The 21562-nt window shown below is 54.5% G+C and overlaps 6 protein-coding genes across 6 annotated transcripts; 1 reads left to right on the top strand and 5 right to left on the bottom strand.

Moving 5' to 3' along the window:
• Positions 1-2851: 2851 nt before the first annotated feature.
• On the bottom strand, positions 2852-3934 carry PG997_000162 (uncharacterized protein; the record flags this gene model as incomplete). The annotated part of the gene is made up of 5 exons (XM_066804477.1): positions 2852-3101; positions 3168-3369; positions 3703-3767; positions 3816-3824; positions 3873-3934. The coding sequence occupies 5 exons, from the start codon at positions 3932-3934 to the stop codon at positions 2852-2854; spliced, it is 588 nt and encodes a 195-aa protein (XP_066674250.1).
• Positions 3935-4526: 592 nt separating this feature from the next.
• On the top strand, positions 4527-5149 carry PG997_000161 (uncharacterized protein; the record flags this gene model as incomplete). The annotated part of the gene is made up of 2 exons (XM_066804476.1): positions 4527-4648; positions 4729-5149. The coding sequence occupies 2 exons, from the start codon at positions 4527-4529 to the stop codon at positions 5147-5149; spliced, it is 543 nt and encodes a 180-aa protein (XP_066674249.1).
• A 271-nt stretch (positions 5150-5420) lies between these two features.
• Positions 5421-6686, bottom strand: PG997_000160 (uncharacterized protein; the record flags this gene model as incomplete). Its single annotated transcript, XM_066804475.1, has 1 exon — positions 5421-6686. The coding sequence occupies one exon, from the start codon at positions 6684-6686 to the stop codon at positions 5421-5423; it is 1266 nt and encodes a 421-aa protein (XP_066674248.1).
• Positions 6687-7711: 1025 nt separating this feature from the next.
• PG997_000159 (uncharacterized protein) lies at positions 7712-10695 on the bottom strand (the record flags this gene model as incomplete). The annotated part of the gene is made up of 4 exons (XM_066804474.1): positions 7712-8269; positions 8329-10092; positions 10169-10274; positions 10478-10695. The coding sequence occupies 4 exons, from the start codon at positions 10693-10695 to the stop codon at positions 7712-7714; spliced, it is 2646 nt and encodes an 881-aa protein (XP_066674247.1).
• Positions 10696-15940: 5245 nt separating this feature from the next.
• On the bottom strand, positions 15941-18409 carry PG997_000158 (uncharacterized protein; the record flags this gene model as incomplete). Its single annotated transcript, XM_066804473.1, has 4 exons — positions 15941-16555; positions 16655-17360; positions 17440-17855; positions 17909-18409. 4 exons carry the CDS (start codon positions 18407-18409, stop codon positions 15941-15943), a joined length of 2238 nt encoding a protein of 745 aa, XP_066674246.1.
• A 1805-nt stretch (positions 18410-20214) lies between these two features.
• Positions 20215-21534, bottom strand: PG997_000157 (uncharacterized protein; the record flags this gene model as incomplete). Its single annotated transcript, XM_066804472.1, has 1 exon — positions 20215-21534. The coding sequence occupies one exon, from the start codon at positions 21532-21534 to the stop codon at positions 20215-20217; it is 1320 nt and encodes a 439-aa protein (XP_066674245.1).
• Between the last annotated feature and the right edge of the window lie 28 nt (positions 21535-21562).

Below are 21562 nucleotides of genomic sequence, written 5' to 3'. Positions count from 1 at the left end.
TTACGGGTGCATTAGCGATCTGGCGTTTTGGGGAAGAAGCTTTCCCGGGTGTTTTTTATCTTTCTTTTCGCAATCTTCTTGCATACATCATCGGGGTTTAGGTGTTTGGGGGCGCTGCGACCGGCCCCGGAGCTTGGACAAGGTTTATATGTCGAGCTCCCAGAACATGGTTGACGGTCGCGCGAAAGACGTGGAATCGGGTTATACGGGGATTGGGAATATGGAATTGGTATACGGAGAAAGAAAGATGGGGGAACTACAACTGTTATTGTATTAATCCCTTAATCAGTTGTCTGGCAAAGTTGGGGTACTCTCTCTTTCTCTTGAAGGGAGAGAGAGTTGCTAGCACATGGCGGCCGTTGTCGTCTCGTCTGTCATTGACGGGACGCGACACCGTCCTGCTGCAATTAAGCATGCCCGCCTGGCACTCGCCGCTATCTGTGGACGAGCTGATCGAGAGGATGGTGAGGCATGCTTGCCAACGTCAGTCAGAAACAAAATAAAGAAACCCGTTCTTTGTCATAATCACTTGAGACCTTCTGTGCCTGGCATCATGACGTCTGTCTAGTTGGTGACTGCGCTCAGAAGAGCTTGTCTAGTTTGATCAATTGTATGTAGCTGTAGAAATGTGATACTTGGTTAAAACCAAGAACATTGTTGCCTATTCCCCTGTGCCAAGATCATGTAGATATCCACCCCTTTCAATAGGAGTTGCTCTACTTAGCCAGTGCAATGTGTTGATGGTCGCCTGTCAAAACGTTTCTTGTCGTCTCCGTAAGGCTGGCCCAAGTCAGTGGGAGCTCTGTGCCGCCCGCTGGCTAGCAGGGCCCAGGGTGCTTGATTGCCTGTCGCCATAAGCGCGGATGCGGGGTGAGGTCACAGAACATGGGGGTGCTACCCGCCGTACTAACGGGTTAACAACTGTCGACTGAATCTCACGACGCCTGATCTCGTTTCTCTTTTCGCGCCTAACGACTTATCGGCTTGCAAATATCATAGAAGCGCCACATATCGCAATCTCCAACCGAGAGTATCTTCTGTATGCACGGTCAGCGTAGCCTTGCATCCATTTGGATCACCGTGACCGAAAATAGGCATTTTCCCCTATATCGAGAGTGGCTTGTTGGAGGTAATCCGAGACAGAACCCCCACCACGCACCACCCACTTTGCCGATTCACCACCTCACGCGCGGCGGGCGGCTGCTTAATCTTGTTGGCAGCCATCCATCCCACCAGGCCGGTACAGAGAAGCAGAGCGAGTGATAGTGATCAGGGCTGCATTTTGGGAAGAAAGAAAGAAGAAGAAACGCAACACCTCCATCCCACGCACTCACTCCGACGCCCTTACCTGCTTACCTTGCAATGCATCCAATTCTCCAATGCGACGGTGTTATATGCGACCCTGCTACGCTACACTCTCGTTAGGTCCTCGTCGGATGCGGGTTGGGCTGCATGCAGCAAGGGGGCACCCACGGCGGGATCCCTACTGGCCCAACCAGGAAAACCCCCATCCCCAATCCCTTGCTGACAGGCCACACCGGCTTTGCCTGTTCTTTCCCCAATCGGATGCGTTGTTGGGTCGAAACGGGCAATGGGGGTTGATCCAGGGTGAAACATGACAGTCGTTTGTTCTCCCTTACGGAACGTGTTATATGGCAAGCCAGACATTATTACTACTTAGTCTTCGCATCTAACGATTTGCGGTACAAGTCATACGTACATACATAAGGGCATGTGACGATATATCTCTACTCCGCCGATGTCGTATTCTCCCATCTGCAGTTGGAGCTCTCTCCCTGTCTCTGGAGAATTACAACTGTCCGTCCAGGCAGTGAATACTACCCACACCTACCTTCACACATGACCAACGCATAACGCTTGACCGGGGAGGATCCACGATGTATGCCCTCCAACGTCGGTGAATGACGTGCATCTCCTTTGACTCGGGCATCTAACCGGGTGCCACTTGTGCTGTCTCAGTCGTCAGCTCCCAGCGTCTGCTTGTAGATGGATGTATGATGATGAGTGGGACACCACGGACTTGCGTCGGAATTCCAATCTTAGCCCAAGTCATAGACGATATACTTACTACTGAAAACACACAACCTGTACTAGGAGGGGATCGTGGTCGGCACTCGCTGACTCTGTTAGGCAACAGAGCAGCACGCGGCCTACTATATCATTTCAGCTGAGTGTAGAAGTATTGAATGAGTGTGGGAGTAGAGAAAAGAGTGCATATTTCTGATGAATCTATCCTACAGTACCTAGCGTCGAGATTTTGGTGATATACCCTTCAGGGTCACGTGCAGCTCAGCCACTTTGAGCCCCTTGTTCCCCAGCCCTGCTACACTACGCATCAGGAAGGGCGTTCCGACGAGCCACGACAACCTGCGGGATCGCGCCGCACGTAACGCGAAGAAGTAGGCATGGTGTGAAGCCCCCACACTTGCTTCCTGCTCGCCATCCGCGCGCGGGGTGGGCGTCGTCGTTCACGCACCTCGCAGTCTAGGTGGATCGAAGAATGCTTCTTCCTCCTTGCGAGCCCACGTCAGAATCGCCCGGGAGCTTTGTCGGGCAGAACGCGGCATCGCGGCACCGGCAACTACTGATGACCCCGAAGCTGATTCTCGCCTGCCCTCACCCGCTTCGGTTCCGGCGCGTTGGGGAGGTTCGCCGCTCGCGAGGCGCGGCACCTCGATGACTAAAGAGGTTCGCGTCCAACACGCCCGCCTTTTACCCACAGATACCCTATCGCAACGGCTTGAGCCGTGTTTGAGGGAATCTAAGGGTTGGGCTGGCGGGCCTCGATCCGCGTATCGTCGCCGCCCTCTAGGATAGGAAGTATTCTGGGCTATCGGGCCGGGCCGGAGGAGCAGACGGCGGCCTGCTCGAGGGAGTGCCAGCCGAGGTCGCTTCTAGGGGGCTCGGCCATGGAGAATTTAAACCAGTAGCAGCGGGAGACCTTGTCCCTGGGGCTCACGTACTCCAGGTTGATCGAAGCGTTGGGAACGAAAACGGCATCCCAGACCAAGTCGATGTAGAGCCGGAACGGTTGGGGGTGATACCCAGCGAAGCGGTGGTGATCAAGGATGTTGGTCCAACTTCATCCTGTTGGGTTTCAGTTAACTGTGAATTCTTTTTTCTTTTTCTTTTCCGAGGATGCCAACTAGGGTTTTAGCATGACCGCGTCATCTCCCTGATACGAAGGGGAGCCATCTGAGTGCACGACCTGCTCTAATCCGGTAAGGAGTCGGCGACCATCCAGGGCTGGATCAGCATGCCACAATGGGCGGTTGAACACTCCATCTTGAGAAAGCGCCCCAAAGGATAGCAGAGGTCGAGATGGATGGTCCGATATGGCCATTGCCACTGATTAACAGAAGCATAAGCGACAGAGATGTGATGAAGGTGAGGTCTTGTGGGCAAAGTGACCGAATCCCCACGAAAACTTGTTCCCATGCCGTTGGTCACGGTAATCGTCATGGAGTTAGAACACTTAGGATATATATCACACGTCTGGCTGATTCCATGTGTCCAATCATACGCAGTTGCCAAGAACCCGGTACATTAACCAAATTTGCAGGTTCTCCAGGCGTATACAAGAGCAGTGCGTGCTGCAATACTAAGTGAATCCAGTTCGCAGCAACCGGATACCCCAAAGAATGGATGGTCTGCTGTACCCTCTGCTACATAGAGACATACTCCGGTCCATAGGAGACGTTTGGCATGTAGCTTTGGCATCTCGCATGACGAGCTTCGGGATACCCCTATAAGTCATGTACACACCTCAGACGATAGCCGCCATGTCCATCTACCCCAACTGACTAGAAGAGTTAGTGCTATCTCACCTATGGTGCTTCTATCATACAAACCGCGAACCGTTGCCTTGGGAAGCTTCAGGTGCCTGCCTGTCGCTTCGACCGGCACCCTCCATTATACCACATTAGGGGCTGTACATCATCACGCAATGACCTAGCTCTCTGTGTGACAATCAGTAAGAAAAGACCGACAATGAAATGATGTCAATCTGTCTATTCTTTCCCTAATACTTCTACTTTTCAGGATCCTCGTCTAAACCTTCCCCACGGCTGACCGCTTTCGTCACTCCTGATCACGCGGGTACCCCAAGCGTAACGTGTCTGTGCCGATCGTTTGGGTTCGAGCCGACGTGGAGTGTGCCACGGGTCTGGATCTTGCACGACCTTGTTGAACGTCATCTGGTGGTTCTCTAAGGGTCTAGAAGAGAGACAGGGTGAAGGGTGAGATAACGCATGATGAAGGTCGGTCGCCTTATGACGTGTTTGTGGCCTTGCGTCGGGGTCGGCTCCGTGTTGCAGATAGCGTCCGCGGTCGATGAGAGTATAACGGGAAGCACCGGGATCTATAAATACACCATCCGGATCCGGTGCGGAAGGTATACAGTATCTCTATGCAATCATCTGAATACTCGGTCTTATAATACCACAAGTCTAGCCTACCAAGATCTGCGACTAGGATATCGAACGATCATCCTTTCTTCTACGAAGATGCGATGCTTTAGTCTGTTACTACTTCTCCGGCTCGCCCTGGCGGCGCCCACTCAAGCCCCGAGTGATTTCAATATCGTCAATCTCTACGCTCAAGTCATCCCGCACTCCGCTTCTAGCAGGTACGACCACAACTTTCCTCCGCCCTCCACACCTCGATCCCACCTTGTTTTTCACATGTTTTTATCTTTCGCTTGCCCAGCTGTACCCTGACAAACGGAGAACAACAGCTACTCCTTCGACCTAAGCACCACCAACAACACCCTCGCAACCTCGTGCACCGCAGCCCCCTAACCGCCTCCAACGGCGAGCTCGTCAACGTGACGCGGACCCCCTGCGCCGACGACGCGCGGTACACCTGGGCCTGGACCATCCTCACCACCACCTCCTCCTCATCATCATCCAAGTCCGACTCCGACACCGAGAAAGCAGACACAAGCAGCACGGCGAACACGACGTGCAACATCGAGTACTGGTTCGACGGGCCCGGCTACAGCCTCTACGCCTCCCACCACGTGCCCGCGGACCAGATCATCTGGACGAACCAGCAGTCGCCCACGGGGACGGTGCAGGCGTACGCGGGGCCGGCCAACTTTACGGTGCCGGTGGCGAGGGTGTACTAGTTTACGCATGTGCTTGACAGAGGAGGAGGAGGAGTGTTGAACCTTGGGCAAAGTGTGATGAGAAAAGGGGGCGCGCTCATGTACACGTCACGAGAGCACTGGAATCACAGTAAGAATCAGGCCAGATTAGCTTCATGAAACACCAACACCAACTGGCAGACGCCTGTGCTTGAGACCCAATCCCTTCAGATTACATCTTGTCATATCATATCGTACACTCGCAATAGCCAACCCGTTCACTCCCTTCTTCCCTTGTAAGCACACATAGCCCTCAAGACATCATCTCAATCGTACTAGCCACCGCATCCCGATCCGTCTCCACGCCCTCGACCTCTTCTTTAACATGCTCAATCTCCTCCTCCTTGATCTCCTCCCCGACCTCCCCATCCACCTTGGCGCCCCGGAACGCTTTTCGTAACTCGCACTTGCCCACACTCCGCCCGCCTGCCCTGCACTCCGCGCAAGCCTTCCCGTGCCGGATCAGCAGCACGTGGAGCCCGTACTTGTCCTCATCCGGCACCCGCGCGTCCAGGTGCGCCTGCGCCTGCTCCCGGCTGCACTTCCCATTCCTCGGCAGCCACCCCAGCAGGCCCGCCAAGCGGTACACGTGCGTATCCACCGCGAAGCTCTCCCGCCCCATGCAGAACAGCAGCACGCAGCTTGCCGTCTTGGGCCCCACGCCCCGGAACCCGAGCATCTCCGCCATGGCCTCCTCGTCGCTCTTGCCGAACAAATGATCCAACGAGTACTTCCCGTACCGTTTATGAGCTTCCTCCAGCACCGCGAGGATCGTCCGCGACTTGTTCGCCGCCAGCCCGCCGCTCTGGATCGTCTTCTCCAGCTTCGCCTGCCCGCCCGCCACGATGGCGTCCCACCGGTCGCTCCCGCCGTACACCTGATCCATGCTCCGCTTCGCCCGGCTGCTGTTGGCGTCGCTCGTGTTCTGCGACAGGATGGTCCGCACCAGCGCGTCCAGCACCGACGGCGCGTCGCCGCACCCCGCGCGGTCCTGCGGCGCCTGCGTCAGCGGTTCGGTGGGCCGCTTCTTCTCGCCGTGCAGCGTGGCCAGGATCCGGTGCGCCAGCTTGCACTCGGCCGGCGTCGGGTGCGCGTGGTCGGGGAAGGGCGACGCGTTGGCGAACTGGGTGTAGGACTTGAGCTTGCGGGCCTGCAGCTCGGCGGCTTTTTCGTCTTGCGACTTCTTGGGGGTGGATGATGTGCTGCTCTTCTTCGCTTTCGTTCTCTTGCTGGGGCTGGGGCTTTCCGTTTTGACTGCGCGGCGCTTGGTGGGTGGTTCATCGTCGGAGAACGCTTCTTCCTCTTCTTTCACTTCCTTCTTGACGCGCTTGGTCCCCCGCCGGTCCGGCGTGGCAGACGCAGGTGCTATGCGCTTCGCGACTCCGCGTGGGCTCTCAATCGCCTCGGGCTTCACTTTCACGTCTTCTCCTGCCTCTTCTCCCTTCGCGGCTGCGCGCTTGCCCGAGCTCCTCCCGCTCCGTCGCAGCGGCGCTGACGTGCTGGCTGTAGCTCTCGCCATGGTCCGTGTTCCAAGTTCCTGAACAAAGGGTACGATGCGTAAAAGTCTTACAGTCAATGGGATTCGGAACATGTATAAGTTCATCAAAATCCAGTGATTTAGAGTCTAAAGCAAACAGAATGAGTCGCGGGTATCTGGAAAGGCGAATGGTCGAATGGTCCGAGAATCAATCCCAAGTGGTGATGTCACCAGTTCTGAGGCCAAATCGGTCCCTGCGTTAGCGTGGGGGAGACCAAGATCGACCACCTGAGGAAAAAGGAAAAAGGAACTTCGGGGACGGGGGTTTTCACTATCAGCCCCGAATGACAAATGCCAAATTTCGAACTACGATGCCCGATGCTTGGATGCCCTGGCTCGCGGCTCTTCCCGGCTGATTAGATCCTTGAAACGCAATTGACAACCTTCAAACTCGCTGAGATCAAATGGCGCTCGAGTTCTTTCAGTGCCATTTCAGGTGGCATGTTGCTTTATGTCTAGAGCACCCAGGCTAATCGCATGCGGCCTCAGTACGAATTTACAGCAGACCAACCAATAACATGCACAATGCACTTTCGTCCTCTAGTCATTCTTGGGGTATTATCCGGTTCAGTTTCGAGAGCACATGTAAGTAAGTATAGAATGATATTTCTATTTCATGGTGCGCACACCTAATGCCATCGTGCTGTCTCTCTTGACCTGGCTGCTCGTCTTATTGGATATCAATCTTACTTCAAATGTTTGGTTTTCCTACAAACCGACCGCCCGACCGACCCTGACCGGAAATGCCTGATTGGACCCCAAAGCCCCTGGTCCTGCACCAAGCTAAAGTAACAAACCCCCATTACGCCCAATTTTTTGACCAGTGTCGTAACCAAAGCCCAAAACAATACAATGCTTGCTTGCTTGCTCTCTGCGACCGACCATGCTTGCGCAAGTCGTTGTAAAATGTAAATAAAAACCACGCCGTCGTCCCGGGACCATGACCATTGTCTGCCCACCTTCACCTGAAATATCAATACACCCAATCATTCGTAGTCTTCGCAGCCTCAAGCTGCATTCTTCTTGAGCCCTCCCATCCGCCCCAGTCCCAGCCACTTCGACCGCCTGCTGCCACTCTGCGGCGTATTAGGCCCCGTATCCAGACCCGCCGTGGCCGGAGTGCCAACTTCCTCCTGCATTTCAACAAGAGTGTTGTTCGTGCTAATAGGCGTAGGAGGTCCTCGCTTTCTCTGGATCGGCGGCGGTGTGGCGCTCGTAAGGTCGTCTTCCATCAAGTCTGGCGGCCGAAAGGCCCAAGGTCGCGCCGGTGGCGGAGGAACGCTCATCCTGCCCGATGGCCTCGCCTGCCGCGGCGGCGGCTCAACTGGTTGCTGCTGGTCATCGGCCGCAGCTCCACGTCGGAAGAGCCCATTGAGCCCGCTAAACGCTCTAGATCTCGTAGGCTGTGGCTGTCCCGCAATCGGCGGGTACTGGTTGCGCTTGCCGGCGGGCATAGCGCCGGCCTGGGCCTGCTGCTGCTGACGAGGAGCGAGTGCTGAGGAGTCGATGCTGCTGCTTCTCATCCGTCTAGGGGTTTTTCCAAAGCTGCTCTGGTGCATAGGGGTCTTCCTAAGATTCCCCGATGACGGAGTCATAATATTGGAACTCGTGCTCGTGCTCATACTGAAGCTTCCCGTGCGCGCAGAAAGGCTCGACCTACGATGAGGCGGCGTGATGCCACCTTCCGGCTCGTCGGGGCAGGCGCCTGAAACTTGCCTTCTCCGGGGCGAGGTATCGGCGCTGCTGGCGCGTCCAGAGGTTCACGGTTCAATCCCGAAGCAGGCGAGCTGATCAGCCCGCTCTTATCCATCTCCCCGAAAACAGCTTCCGTCTTCCACCCGCCGTCAGGAAAGCCGAAGAGATCCGGCGAAGGCTTCCCCATATTACGCGACTGCGGCGGCAGACGAAGGTTTCCATCGTTACCTTTGGAACCTTCACGCATCCAGTAGTCGAAGTCGCTATCTTCGTCCTCTGAGTAGGCGTCAGCACCACCATCCGAGTCCTCGGAGTCTGACGACCAATCGTCCGCCCTGGCCCGCGATGAGAGGGTTTCACAGGCTGAGTGCGGCCGCGGCGGCAGGAGATGGCCGAACTGGCTGTTGTTCGCAAACCGGTTGGCGCTGAAATGTTGCGAAGAATCGTCCCTGCGACTTGTGAAGGCGGTCATCGAAGCAGGCTGAGAAGTCTGAGAAGTCTGAGACGCTGCGTGACCTCCTCTGCCGTCGAGCGACGAGACGAGCGAGTATTGACCCGATGACATTTTCGAACGCGCATCAAAAACACTAGTCTGCGGTGTACTTCTATGGTCATACGACAGTGTGTCATTCGAGTTGTGGTATCGACGGAGCGTGTTGGTGGACACAGTGTCGGGTGTCGGAGGCAGTGCTCGGGATGCTGCCAGATCTCTTTCCGTTGGTGTCGATGTCATCACGCGCCGCAGCGCCTCCCTCTTCTCATGTTTCGTCCTGATCTGCGAAGCAGCCTGTGAGTGCCGCGCGGACGGCGACATCTTGAAGCTGCTGCTGCTACCTCGACTCGCGATGGACGGTCTTCGGGTCCCGCCAGATGCGAGTCGGGATTCCAATTGTTCCAGTTGTTGGAGAGGAGATGGCATATCGACCAAGGTGCCAAGCGATTGGAGTGGCGAGGAGAAGTTGGCACTGCTCTTGAAAGTTCCATTACCCGTCCTCGATGCACTGCCGCTTCTTTGGCATTCCCAGCTCGGCTGCTTCGTCGGAAGGGGCAAATCGTCGAACTTATCGTCGGAGAAGTCGAGTGGATGGCGCTGAGGAGAGACAAGGATGTTATCCTTGTCTCCGTAGACGCTCTTGAAAGAGCTTTCGCTCAGAACGCTGAGGCTGGGGCTAGCAATTCGAGTCAGCTCGCTGGGGTCCGCGCTAGACTGCGATACCTTGCGCAGGTGGAAGATGCTGCTCTGGTTGTTGAGAATGACGTTTCGCAGGTTTTCCGTGTGCGCGCTGCGTTCGGACATGAAGCTGGGCATGCGGTCGAGGACCTTGTCGTCGTCAGCAGAAAGCGCACCTGGAAATCGTTCGGCTTTGGGCGTGGAAGCGGCCGGCTCCTCCAGTTCGGATTCGTCATTGCGCGAGTGTCGGTATGTCCCGTCTGCCTCGACCTGCCGCACCATTTCTCTTTCTAGGAGGAGTTCCCCTACCCTGTTCTCCAAGCCCATGATGAGGGCAATGGCCTCCTTAAGGGCTATGTCTCGCTTGTTGAGTTCGGACCACACGTTCTCGTTGAGCTCCATCAGCTCAGCTTGGTCCCTCTCCAGCGTGGCATTTCGCTGCTCTAGTGCAGTCTGTCGTTCCCTTCGATGGTACAACTCAACCTTCAAGTCGAAGTTCTGTTTGTGTAGAGTCGACAACGTCTGTATATATTAGATTGTCAGCACGGTAGACACCCCCATTTGCGATGAGCCGATACGAAGGTGGGGCTTCTCGTACCTTTTCCATTTCTTTTGATCCAAACCCTTTTTGGCTGTCGGCTTCATCGCCACTAGCCGATCGAGGCCGCCGTCCCGTAGCCGTCATGCTCCTCCGCAAGGGCGAGCTGGTTACATCGTCATCTTGAAATCCAGCAGTTGGCGTATTCCGACCCCCAGTTGCTCTTGGGCTGTTCCTAACGCTATCTTGCCTTTCCTGCTGCAGCCTTTCCTGGAGATAGCTGGATATGGCTGGGATCCTGCTTTGCTTCGCGTCATCGCTCATTTCCCTTGTTAGTCGTGAAGGCGGCCTTGTGTTTGTCGCACTGACGTTGGAGCTTCCACAGCGACTATGGTGATGTTTGTGTAGCGGGTGAGACTGCGACGGCCACCCAGGAGAAGTGGTTTGGGTAATGGAGGAGTTTGTGCTTCTCGAGGTGCCCTGGGTGTTCGAAGACTGGCTGGTAGCGATGCTTGAACTGGAAAAGGTCCGGGGTGGGAAGAATGACGAGAGCCTCTCAGCTCCCTCGGGCAGGTGCTGCCATCCATTATGAATCAAACGGCAAAGAACTGTGTCCAAGCTTCCACTTGGCAATGAGACCAAGGAAAGGACCTAGAGCGCGGCACTTGCATCTAGCAAACACGCCTGGGCTAAAAAGGATCGCGCTAGGCAGCCTCTGGAAGCCACAGATTGGCTGGAGGGTGATTCGGGAAGCTGCAGTGGCAGAGACACCAGTCAGGGTATATCGCTTGGAACAACCTGAGAAGTGACGAGAGACCCTGTCAAGGTAGAAATCTTTCGCGACCAACAAAGAGCAAAGAGAGACGTTGCCAGGAGGCTAAAAAAGCGCCGTTGGCGTTAGTCTTCAATATGCAGTGGCCGTGGCGCGAACTACCATTCAAGGTTTCCTGTGCAAGGCGTTTGCTCGGGCACCTATATTAACGGCCTGATATGGCTGTGCGTAGGTCGGGGGTTCGCGACGCAGTTTTCGCTGACGCGATGCGATGGTTCTTGGCAGAACTGTCGTAAGATCGGATTGTCGCTCGAACCTCACTTCCAGAAGGAGCCACGTGCTATGACCTCTAAGCTTCTCTACCCGTGTTGGCGGCAGGATTCCGTCGTCGCAACAGCAAAAGGCAAGGGTTGCGTGTGTCGGAACTAAATCGCAATTTCTCGACTGCTGACGTTTGTCGAGGGGCGTCCTAGATAGAGACAGAAATTGCAACACAGCCAGGCGGTTTGACTTGCAAATAGCGAGCTGAAAGATACGGTATGTCTCTCCGGTGTCTCGCAAAGACGGAAAGGTCGCGATTGGCTGGTCACATGCAAGATCTGATTGGAATGGCGTCGAGAAGCCAGCTCGGAAGCTTCCCCGCGGGACGTGAAGAGTACGGGCGGATGAGCGAGAAGGTTGCGACGAGTACCACTCAAGTATGCGCTGTCAATATTTCCGTCCAGTGGCAGCCAATTTGACGATACGTAAGGATAAAGTTCGGTGTCTCGATTTGAGGCCTGAAGCGGCAGCTGGCATAGAATAATGACAATGAAACAAGAAAAGAAAGCTGCCTTCAGCAGAAGAAAAAACAATAACCAAGAAAAAGAGAGGAATTGAGCGACAATGGAGTGGATCGCGCGATGTGGTTATTGACAGCGATGTCTACATCCCAAAGGTCACGTCGAATTGTAGTAGCAGCAGTAAAGTGACAGCAGGAGGGTCTCTTAGGAACTTTTTTAGAACAGCTCAGGGCCGAGGTGGGATGAATAAGAGTGGATAATGGAGAGACAGAGACCGACGTCGTAGTCGAGGGGGCCGGTTTCTGGGCAGAGCCAAGACAAATCCAGTGCTGAAGCACCACGGCACCAAGCTCCTGCAGCAGCTTCCTGTAACTTAGCAGGTTGCATGGCCAGGAACCTTGTCCCATCGTACATGCTTGCCATCTCGGACTACCACCACACTGCAGTGGATGGCAGAGGTGACCTACCGTATCCCAGCTTGCATGTGCCTTCCATGGGCCAGGCAGGCACCCGACGTCAACGGGACCTCAGTCACTGCCCAATGGAAGCGAGCGGGTCCCTCTCTCCATCGTTGCTCGCCTTGTTTGCATTCGCAATTGCGTCGCCTTGCATTTGATGGGCTGGCTGGAGTGATCAAATCGATTTAACATGGAGACTGCGCCGGGTGCTAAGAGTTAGTGTGCCGAGCTGTCTGTTCCAGTAAGAGAGGAATCTGAGCCAGGCACAGGAACTTGGCGGGGATCGGGCGGTTTCTTGCTTCTTAGTGCGCAACCAACTGCGTGTCGAACCTCCAAAAACGCCCCCACAGGCATTATCCGTAGCAATGACCGAAAAAGAAAGCATGGAGCTGGAAATACGGCAGGAATATACCGGCAATAGATGCTGCGCAGTTTGGCATTGGGAATCCCGCGAGTGATGGGCAAGAGAATCAATCGCACATCGAATGTTTGATCTCGCCATGATACGTCTGCATGAAATGCCAGAGTTAAAGCCCTTCTGGACCCGATGTTCGATGCCGTGCATTGAGAGGGGAGCAGGTGTGCCAAGGGGCATCCATCTTTCCATCCTGCCTCCTCTGATCTTGCCTGATCAACGGATCCAATGCTCCATCGGCACATGGCCGCACAGAGCTCTGTGGGAGGACAAGAGGGGTAATCCACTTGTCGAGCAAACAACTACCGTCGACACAGGCATTGACGTTTCAACAATTGCAACTTGTTTGAACATTGCCCATCATCGGGTACGAGTTATGGCGACTTTGTGGAAATGATTGTGACGAGCGAAAGCAGTTCGAATGTGACGGGACAGGGGGAGCTGGCAGAGCTTAAGCAAGGTGCCAGGTTAGATGCTGAGCCGCCTAGCCAGAAGGAGCTGAAGCCTGCCGGGCAGGACCCGGAACCAGGGTTCGACTGAACCTCTCAGCCCAGGATTTCTAGCTTCCACAACGCTGGAAAGGGTCGTGATTGGCCGTCACACCCTCACCAGCAATGGAGCTTCTGATGTGACGGCTGCTTCCTTCCAATCTTGAGGGAGTGTGACGGGAAGGAAGAAAACCAGGGAGGCGGGGCTGGCAGGCAAAGCTGGCCTGTGGTCTTGTCTCTCCTTCACCACCCCGTCTCTATCGTCACCCCTTGTCTTGGGTGTCGCGAATCGCGAGTTCTGCGACCGGACGCGCAACGTGATTTCATTTCCCATTGGATGCAACCGAATGTCCCAATGGGGACACCAACGCGAAGTTAGCAACGTATTCTACGCGTACATCGCCCATCCCAGGTCGGATATTTGATTCACATTAAGGGTGGACATACGCAAGACCCAAGTATGCCACTTGCAAAAGACAAAAGACATGCGGCCGTCAGTTGTGCATTGTTGTTGTTTTTGGCCTGGTGGTCTCAATCAATTCAGACACGCATCTTCCTCCAATCTCGAGATTCGGTGGATCGGTCGCCCCTCCTCGGTCGCTAATCGCGCGGCCTCCATCTTTTGCCAAAGTGCTTGCATGAGGGACGGAACCCCCCAAGCCCCCTAACCTAAGAAAAAAACCCGAACGAAACCCCCAGTGATCTATCTATAGGGGCCGCGTTTTGAGCCATTTCTTCTGCTGAACTGTCAAAAGAAACATCCGGGGTGGTCCTTTCTAGCGGCGTGTTTTAGCGCTCGCCCGTCTACAGTACGCCCAAGCTAACTGGAATTGATGTCCGTAACGTCTTGTTGTAGCAGGCCGCCTGCTTGCAAGCTTCTACCCAGCCGAACTGCACTGAACTGGCAACACTACCGGAAGTATCACACTGCGTTGGATTGTCGTGCCGTTCGGTGTTCGTCGTATCCGATCACATTGTGCCAGAACGAACCATTAGTAGAAGGAAGGATCTTCCCCAGAACCAGACGCCAGAAATAGGACACTTAGGGTCTGTGTTCGCCAACAGACCCTTTTCTACCACAGCAACGGGCAAGCCCGTAAGCACAGGATGCAAAACATTCGGGGCAAGCGACAAAAGCCCGAGCAGACTCTAGATTGCTACAACAACGTTGTCTCTGACGACGACGGAACTTCTTTGCTCCTCTCTCTCTCGTGGGATCGCGCTATCAGCGTAGCGCCAGGCGTCGTGCATTAGTGGGCAAGGTCGGCTGGTTTCAGCGGCTGATCCCGTCGCAGAGCTTCTTTTCTTCTTCCTCGCCCGATGATGCAACGAATTGGGGCGTCACCCACATTAGAACAGCCAAATAGCCCGGATGGTAAGCTAGGGTAAGGTCATGCCCACGCGATTGAGCGCGGAATGCTAACAGATGCAGATAAGAGAAGCCTGGGAGCTAATGAGACTTGACGCAGATTGGTGCGACAAACAACCAATGATGAGGTTATCATGTAGCATGACAGGTCTCTCTTACTCGGCTTTGACTTCCTCAGCCCCAGTCACACGATTCGGGGTGTCTTCGGCATCAGTCCGCATGCCGGCTAAATGGGAGGATCCCGCTCCTCGCCAGTCGGGGCGATGCGGGAGGGCGCGCGGGCGCTCTCATTCGGCGCCGTCCACCGAATGAGAGCTGTGCCGGCTCCCACTCTTCCCCCGCGGCCCCCACTGGCGATTGCGATCGTGTCTGCGTGTGTTGTCTGTCATGCAGTCGCATGGGATTGCGTGAGAACTAAGGCGATCGCAGTGGGATCCAGCGCTTATGTGCAGCATCGAACAGGAACTTGATTGCAGACGGAGCTTCTCCTTATCGTCTTCCTCCACTATCTGCGTGACCCCAATGTTTTGGAGAGGGTGGTGTTTCGGGCTGCAACGCTGTTTGGGCATCCGCATATGCATCTTGTTATTCGAAAAGGAAATTCGAAGGTATATATGCGCAGTACAGCTCTATCAGCTCGTCCTATGTGTCAATTCTCTGACCATGCATACATATCTGTAGGTTCGTCATTGGTCTCTGGTCAGCTGGCTGTCTCGGATGCTAGTCTCGCCAGCATCGGCAAGTCTTGACACTTCTCCAGCCAGTTCATGTCCGTTTTGTCTTAGAAGTGGCCTCTTGGTCTCAGTAATTTACGGTTCTCCTCAAGGGCAGGTGATTGGTTTACACTTCTCGAATCATTCAGTGTTCTGACTGGCGGATGGAGGTATTCTTGATCGTCTCTTGGGGGTCACCAGACAAATTGACAAACTTGTAAGATCCTTGGGACCCTGGCTTTTCCATAGGCCGCACAAGGTACGGTTTTCGCACTTCATGCACTGGGGGTGGATTACGCATTGCTGTCTGAGTGCCGGACGAATAACCTCCGCGTGTCACGTTGGAAGATGCAAGGTTTTGGGATTCTCTTGTGTGTCCCAAAGTAGTTGTTCCCCCTGGATAACTGCGTTCATGGTAAAGTCTTCAAGATCTATAGCTAATTACACTGTCCCTTGGCTTTTGACGAATAGTTGGTCACCGCCGTCTTTCACCCACCAAAACCTGGCCAAGGAAAGGCTTGTAGATGTGATAGATTGCTAGAAGATGTATAACCTGCCCGAAATCATTTCCGAGTCGAGAAGGGGGTAAAGGGAGAAGAAGAATAGTGACAGGTGTCTTGATATATCCCGGTGATGTGCATCAAGTTATGAGAAAACTCGAAAAGAGGAAAAGAAGAAATGTAGAAAAGACGTGCTTAGTCCAGTTGGTTTCCCTCCATATCCTGGTGTTCCAGGAATGCCGTGGCCGAGTTGATGTGTATGAGCATCACACTCGTCGACGTGGCTATATACCCAGAATCCCTGCTGTCAGTGCCAATCTTGTGACCGCATAAGGCTAGTGGCGTCTGTTTGTTTCCTGGGTATTTTCCGCATCTGCCTCATAAATAATCGCATGGACTCCATCAATCTCCTCCTCAGATAACATTGATACTCTCTGCGCTTCTGGACGCCGGCTCTCCTCGGCAAGCGAGGGAAAAGTAGGTTCCGCCTCAGATGTGCGCAGTGACTCGCTCGAGGCGTTCTGGGCATCCGTGTTGAGCATAGTATCCTCTGATGTTTCTACCGAAACTTGGTCACTTCCCGCTATCTCGGTATGACTGTCAGCCTCTGGCTTGGTATCTTCTCCGACAACTCCGCCGTTAAGTCTCGGGTATTCGAGGTCGCTGATGTCAAGATCCGCCAGGCGGTCCTCAGGATGAGTGATTGGCACAATTTCTGTACAGCCGCTCCATTTCCCATATCTGAGCTCGTCCTGCGCGAGACGATGCAGTTGCAGAGCCCCATTCGTCCTCCATTCGAGGTACTGGTACTGCCTGTACTTCCGTCGTGTGTGCAGGCAGCGCATGATGGGGTCTAGGGCAAACGACATCACGATGACGAGGGCCCCGAAGATATAGGTGAATAATAGTCCGAATAGGCTGAATGAAGCGTATCCCTTATGACGGATTTTCTGCTCGTCTCTTAGCGAACTGACTTGAGGTTCTTTCCCCCTTTTTCCATTCTAGTACCTTCACGTGCAAAGGGTTGGGGTAGAACCTTTTCAACATACCTGGTTTTGGCAGAGGTGACGTTCTTCATCGTTCTTGGGTGAATAAATCATGGACTTCAAACTGGTGTCTACCTCGGGATATCCCATTGCTGTACTGACGAAAGCGGCTTGCTGGATAGCGAGTGTTATGTTCCACCAATTAGCGACATCAAGCTGCCATTGGTTTTTGGACACACCCAGTTGGACGCCTGCACTCAGTAACGACTGAGACTCCAGTGCCTTGGCTCCGAACGTCAGCAGAAGATCGTAGATACTGGATTTGCTCATCCAGCTTATACCCGAAATCCAGCCGATCTTACTTCCGCTTTTGTTACCTCGGAGAGACGCGTCTAGTGCATTTGAAGATGAGTTGACCAGGTGTACGGCACCCGCCATAGCGTCCATCCACCCTGCGAGCGGTCCACATTCTCTTGCATTCCCGGACCCTGACTTGCACCACTGCCACTGCTGTACGCAGCCTAGCGGAGAGGCTTCCTCGGTGGGGGTAAAGACCTGGCCCGACCCGCCGCCGTAAGAGGCATTCACTGATCCATAAGGATTGGTTGCCCTATACCAGGCGTCGTCCGACTCTTGAAGGAACTTAACTCCGTTGCCAGATAGGAATACGAGTAAGGTATCCCCGTCGGTGGTCTCGATAGTACGATTAGGAACAAAAGTGCTGTCGAGGGGAAACCAAGAGTTATTGAACGACCTCGATACCTCGGGGCTATGCATGAACTCATTAGCTACTTGTAGTGGATAACGAAGTGTGCCAAAAAGTGATCTGAAAAAATATATATACTTACCTTACTCGGAAGTTTAACCCATTATTCGTAGCATCAGCCTGTTTATACTGGGTCTCCCGATCTGGCACCGCATACGTATAGTCGAACAAGTTGTAGTTAGCACCAATTAGGTTTCCGTAATTGTACCTAACAAACGTTCTGTTACCCTGGATATGACTGGTTTTGTAGCCACGGGTGCTCAGCGGTGCACAGGAGAGCACCATCCTAAAGAAGATCCTCTGGTCTTGCGGCGCGTTGAGGCCCATATGATCGTTGCTGTCGATGTATCCACTATCCAGACGTAGATTTGTCGCATTATCGCGGCATACGTCAGACGCGAACGGACATGCGGCATTCCCATCGGCCGTTTCCGTAGGAAGGCTCCCGACAATAAATCGATTGCAATCAAATACGTTGGCGGCCTGATTGGCATAGCACTGTTGCACATAAGTAGCTGCATCAGCCAGCGTGGCTGCCCCCAGGAATTGACCGCAGATGCTCTGTCATAATCATCTTCGGATGTCGCCAGGGTCAACATGCCGCAGTTGTCTCCCTTTAGTAAGACCTCGTCGCCCATAGTAGAAGTGATTTGGGAGGAATACCCGCCAGCCACTGTGAAGCCCACAATGAACAAGATGGCGAAGATGAGCAGAGGTAGCAGGCGAGAAAGCGATTTTGCGGGCAGCCGGCGCCACGTCCACAGGAGGGCAAGGAGGGAAAAGGCGCCAGAGTCTGCGCTAGAGGAGTTCCGAAGGACAACCTGTCGCTGGTGATAAATAGTGCCCTGAGACCCTCTCTTCGAACTGCAGGTATGAACGGCGAAGCAGAACATCTTCCACAGTCGAGAGGCCACGAAGGGGATGAAGGTAGCGGTGAATGCGATCAGGATGTTACCAGTACTCTGGGTCGTGGTCAATGTTGCACCCATGATTGCGGAGCCCCGAGACCAATTGGTCCAGACACCCAGGTAAACCTGTCCGTCTGTATCCATTCTGTTTAAGCAGCTAGATATAAATCTCAGCTGCCGGTGAAATAAAGGGGCAAGTGGAGTACGGATGATATTCAAGTAGTGACTGGTTAGGTCAGTTAAGCAGATTGTGAGGAAGAAGCGACTTGATTATGTCGAGAGTCTACTGAAACAGCACCATCTTGGTAGGGAAACATGAAATAACTGATAGTCACCAAAGCGCCGCTGACCCTGATTTATAAACAAAATGCATGTTGCCCGCTAGCTAGACCTCGACCTGCCAACATCACGCAAAGACAAAAAGGCCGACGGGGTCTTTGTACCACTCAACATATGCGATTTTGTAGAGGCTGAAACATCTTGGGGTCCAATTGCATTAGACTGTGGTGTTAGAGAAAGGCTGGGCCAAAAATACCTATTTACTAACATACAGGCTGCTTCACATTCTCATGCACGGCGTACGGACCCCAATTGCACAGCCGGGGCGAATTTTTCAGCTGTACTAAAAATACGACAACAACCAACAGATAATACTACATACTATTCATAATCCGAACCGATCAATCATATTGACTATTCCATGTCAATTTCTACACCGAATCTATGGCACTGGCGCTTCCCGATTTAAAGCGTTGCGGTTTTTTTATCCACGGAACATGCTATGCCAAGCAAAGGCGTAAATGAATTCGGCCCCGGCCCCCACAAATGGCGAGGCGGGTACATAACACTCCTTTATATGGTGGTCAGCCCATGGCCGGCGGCCGTCCTGCCAGCTCGGACAGCCTTGGAACTTTTTGCTTGTCTAACGTACGGGAGTGAGCATGTCTCGGAAAACATAGGCCCGGCCCCTATCCCCGCAACAGACGCAAATCACGCCCCAAGGGCCATTCCCTCAACCATATCAAAACATGATATAGGTTTACCCTTGAGGGAGAATCAGCCCAGTGGCGAGGCAGAGATTGAAGATGAGGACAGTCCGAGTCATCCTATTTCTAGATGTGGTAAGTCCATCGGGGCGCCGCGAAGGCAGGGATGGCTCAAACATTTCATAACGTCATCGAAGGTATCTAGCAAGTCGCAAGAGTTTTTATTCGCTCTTGAGTTGATAACACACCACCTATCTTATTTCACCGCCACGGCCATATAAGACCAGCCAAAGTGTGAGGTTAGATACCTACGCACCCAACTGGACCAGTCAAGCTCAGTACACATATTTCCTGGCACAAAATTCCGCCACGAGTGTAGATGGTGTTAAAGATGACACACCAGAGGACCACAGCAACGTAGGGACACGCAGAGGACTGGACCAACGGCGACTCGACAATCTTGACCACGCGGTCGGGGAGAGGCAGCGACTGGTCCAACAGCGGCGCCAACGGATCTTCTGCTCAAGCCTATGCCGCCTGATGTCCGGAGTCCGTGTTTTGATAACCTCCTCGAATGCCCTGAGCGAATCCGAGATCTCGCAGCGCCCGACTGACTGGCCGGGAGCGTCTTGTGAGGTCCCTGGCCGGGTGGCCATATGCTGTTTCCCCTGTAGGGCCAGAGATACGGTACACGACGTCGCAAACAGTGCAAGGAGGATCCGCGTAGCCCAACAGGCTACCTCATCACCGTGACCTCTCCCCGTCGACATATATAATCAATATTGCGGTATGGATCTTGCCTGTGGCTACACGTAAGGATGGCTCATCCAAATCTACCTCTTTAGACACTCCCCGTGATAACGTAGACAGCCATGTTTGGCAAGTCAGAGCCAGGTGTAGCTAACATCCGACAATGGAACTGGTCTAGTTTACCTAGGTCTGAAATTCATATATCCAAAACCACTACCCGCACGCCGGCATTTCCCCATCTAGAATCTGATACCCCTTCACCAAGCTACGCCAAGCAAACGCGTACTTGAACCGCCCCCAATCCCCCAACACCTCCGGCTGCCCTCCCATCAGCCCGCGCCCACGCAGCCTCTCGTCGCTCCAGAACGCGAACCCCGCGCACCGTGTGACCGGCGCCAACTCCCGCCCCGCCAGGTGTCGTGTCAACCCGGGCCAGAGCCGGACGGCCGGCGAGGCCATGGCCAGCTTCTTGTCGCCCCGGCGCTCGTGCCGCGGGAGCGGCCACCACCCCGACTCGCCGCTGCGCGACACCTGCAGGCTCCGGCTCCGGCTCCCCGGAAGGGTGGTCGGGACGACCTCGTCGGGCCAGTGGCACCCGTGCGCCGTCTCCAGGTACTGCGCCACGCTGTAGATCTCCTCGATCTCGGGATGCAAGCGGGCGTATCCGTCTCCGTCGTGGGGGTGAGGGAGGCCGTACAGGGAGAGAAGCTGCGTCTGGCTATAGTTGCGCAACAGCTCGACGTCTTCGGCCGGGCAGGCGGTGGGGAGAAGAGCGCCGCGCGCGGCCCTCTGCATGTCGTAGAGGAACTGCAGGCGCCAAAAGGCCCGGCTCACGCGCTGCTCTTCTACCCACGAGGGCGGGCCGGCAACCAGCACGACGACGGGCTGGCCCGGGACCTGGTCTAAGCCCTCGGCGTTGTTCTGAACCGTCCCCGCGCGACGACCTTTCCTGAAGGCCTTCTTGCCCATAGCAGGACGGGATGGGCAGACTGATTCTAACCGGGTCAGGCAGGACTTCAGACAGTCTAAAGAAAACCAGTTGAGCTTTCTGTACGTCGCTATCAGACTGCGGACCACTTTTGGGGGCGCGTCTTGGGGTAGGTTCTCTGGCATGTAGTATCCGAGAGTGGACCTGCCCCGACGGGTAGTTTCCCACCAGAAAGGGTCGATGACGTTCTGGCAGAAGTCGGACAGGCTGTGGATGGGGAATCGGGATGAGCGGATAGCCGCCATCATGTAGAACATGACCCGAATGTAGGCGCAGGTGACGCCGGATTCTATCGGGTGGGGACCATGGTGGACTTCGTCGGTCCGACACGGATGTCTGTGGTAGCTCACGACGATTTCGTCGTCGCAGGCCAGAATGGTTTCCGTAATATCGACGGCGTACCTGTCAAAGATGCGGTATGTAGTCGGCGAGGCATGAAGGACGCTGTCAAGGGATGTCAGATCTGGCAGGCCGGAGAGGATCTTCAGCAGAAGCTCTGTCGGAAGGCATTCGAACAGGCAGCGCCTGATCAGAGAGTCTGGCATGATAGTACTTGTCAGCGGTCGGTGCGGA

Source organism: Apiospora hydei, assembly GCF_038363865.1.
Source record: "Apiospora hydei strain CBS 114990 chromosome Unknown utg000002l_segment0_segment0, whole genome shotgun sequence".
Classification (NCBI taxonomy): Eukaryota; Fungi; Ascomycota; class Sordariomycetes; order Amphisphaeriales; family Apiosporaceae; genus Apiospora; species Apiospora hydei.
This window is presented reverse-complemented; position numbering and strand designations above follow the sequence as displayed.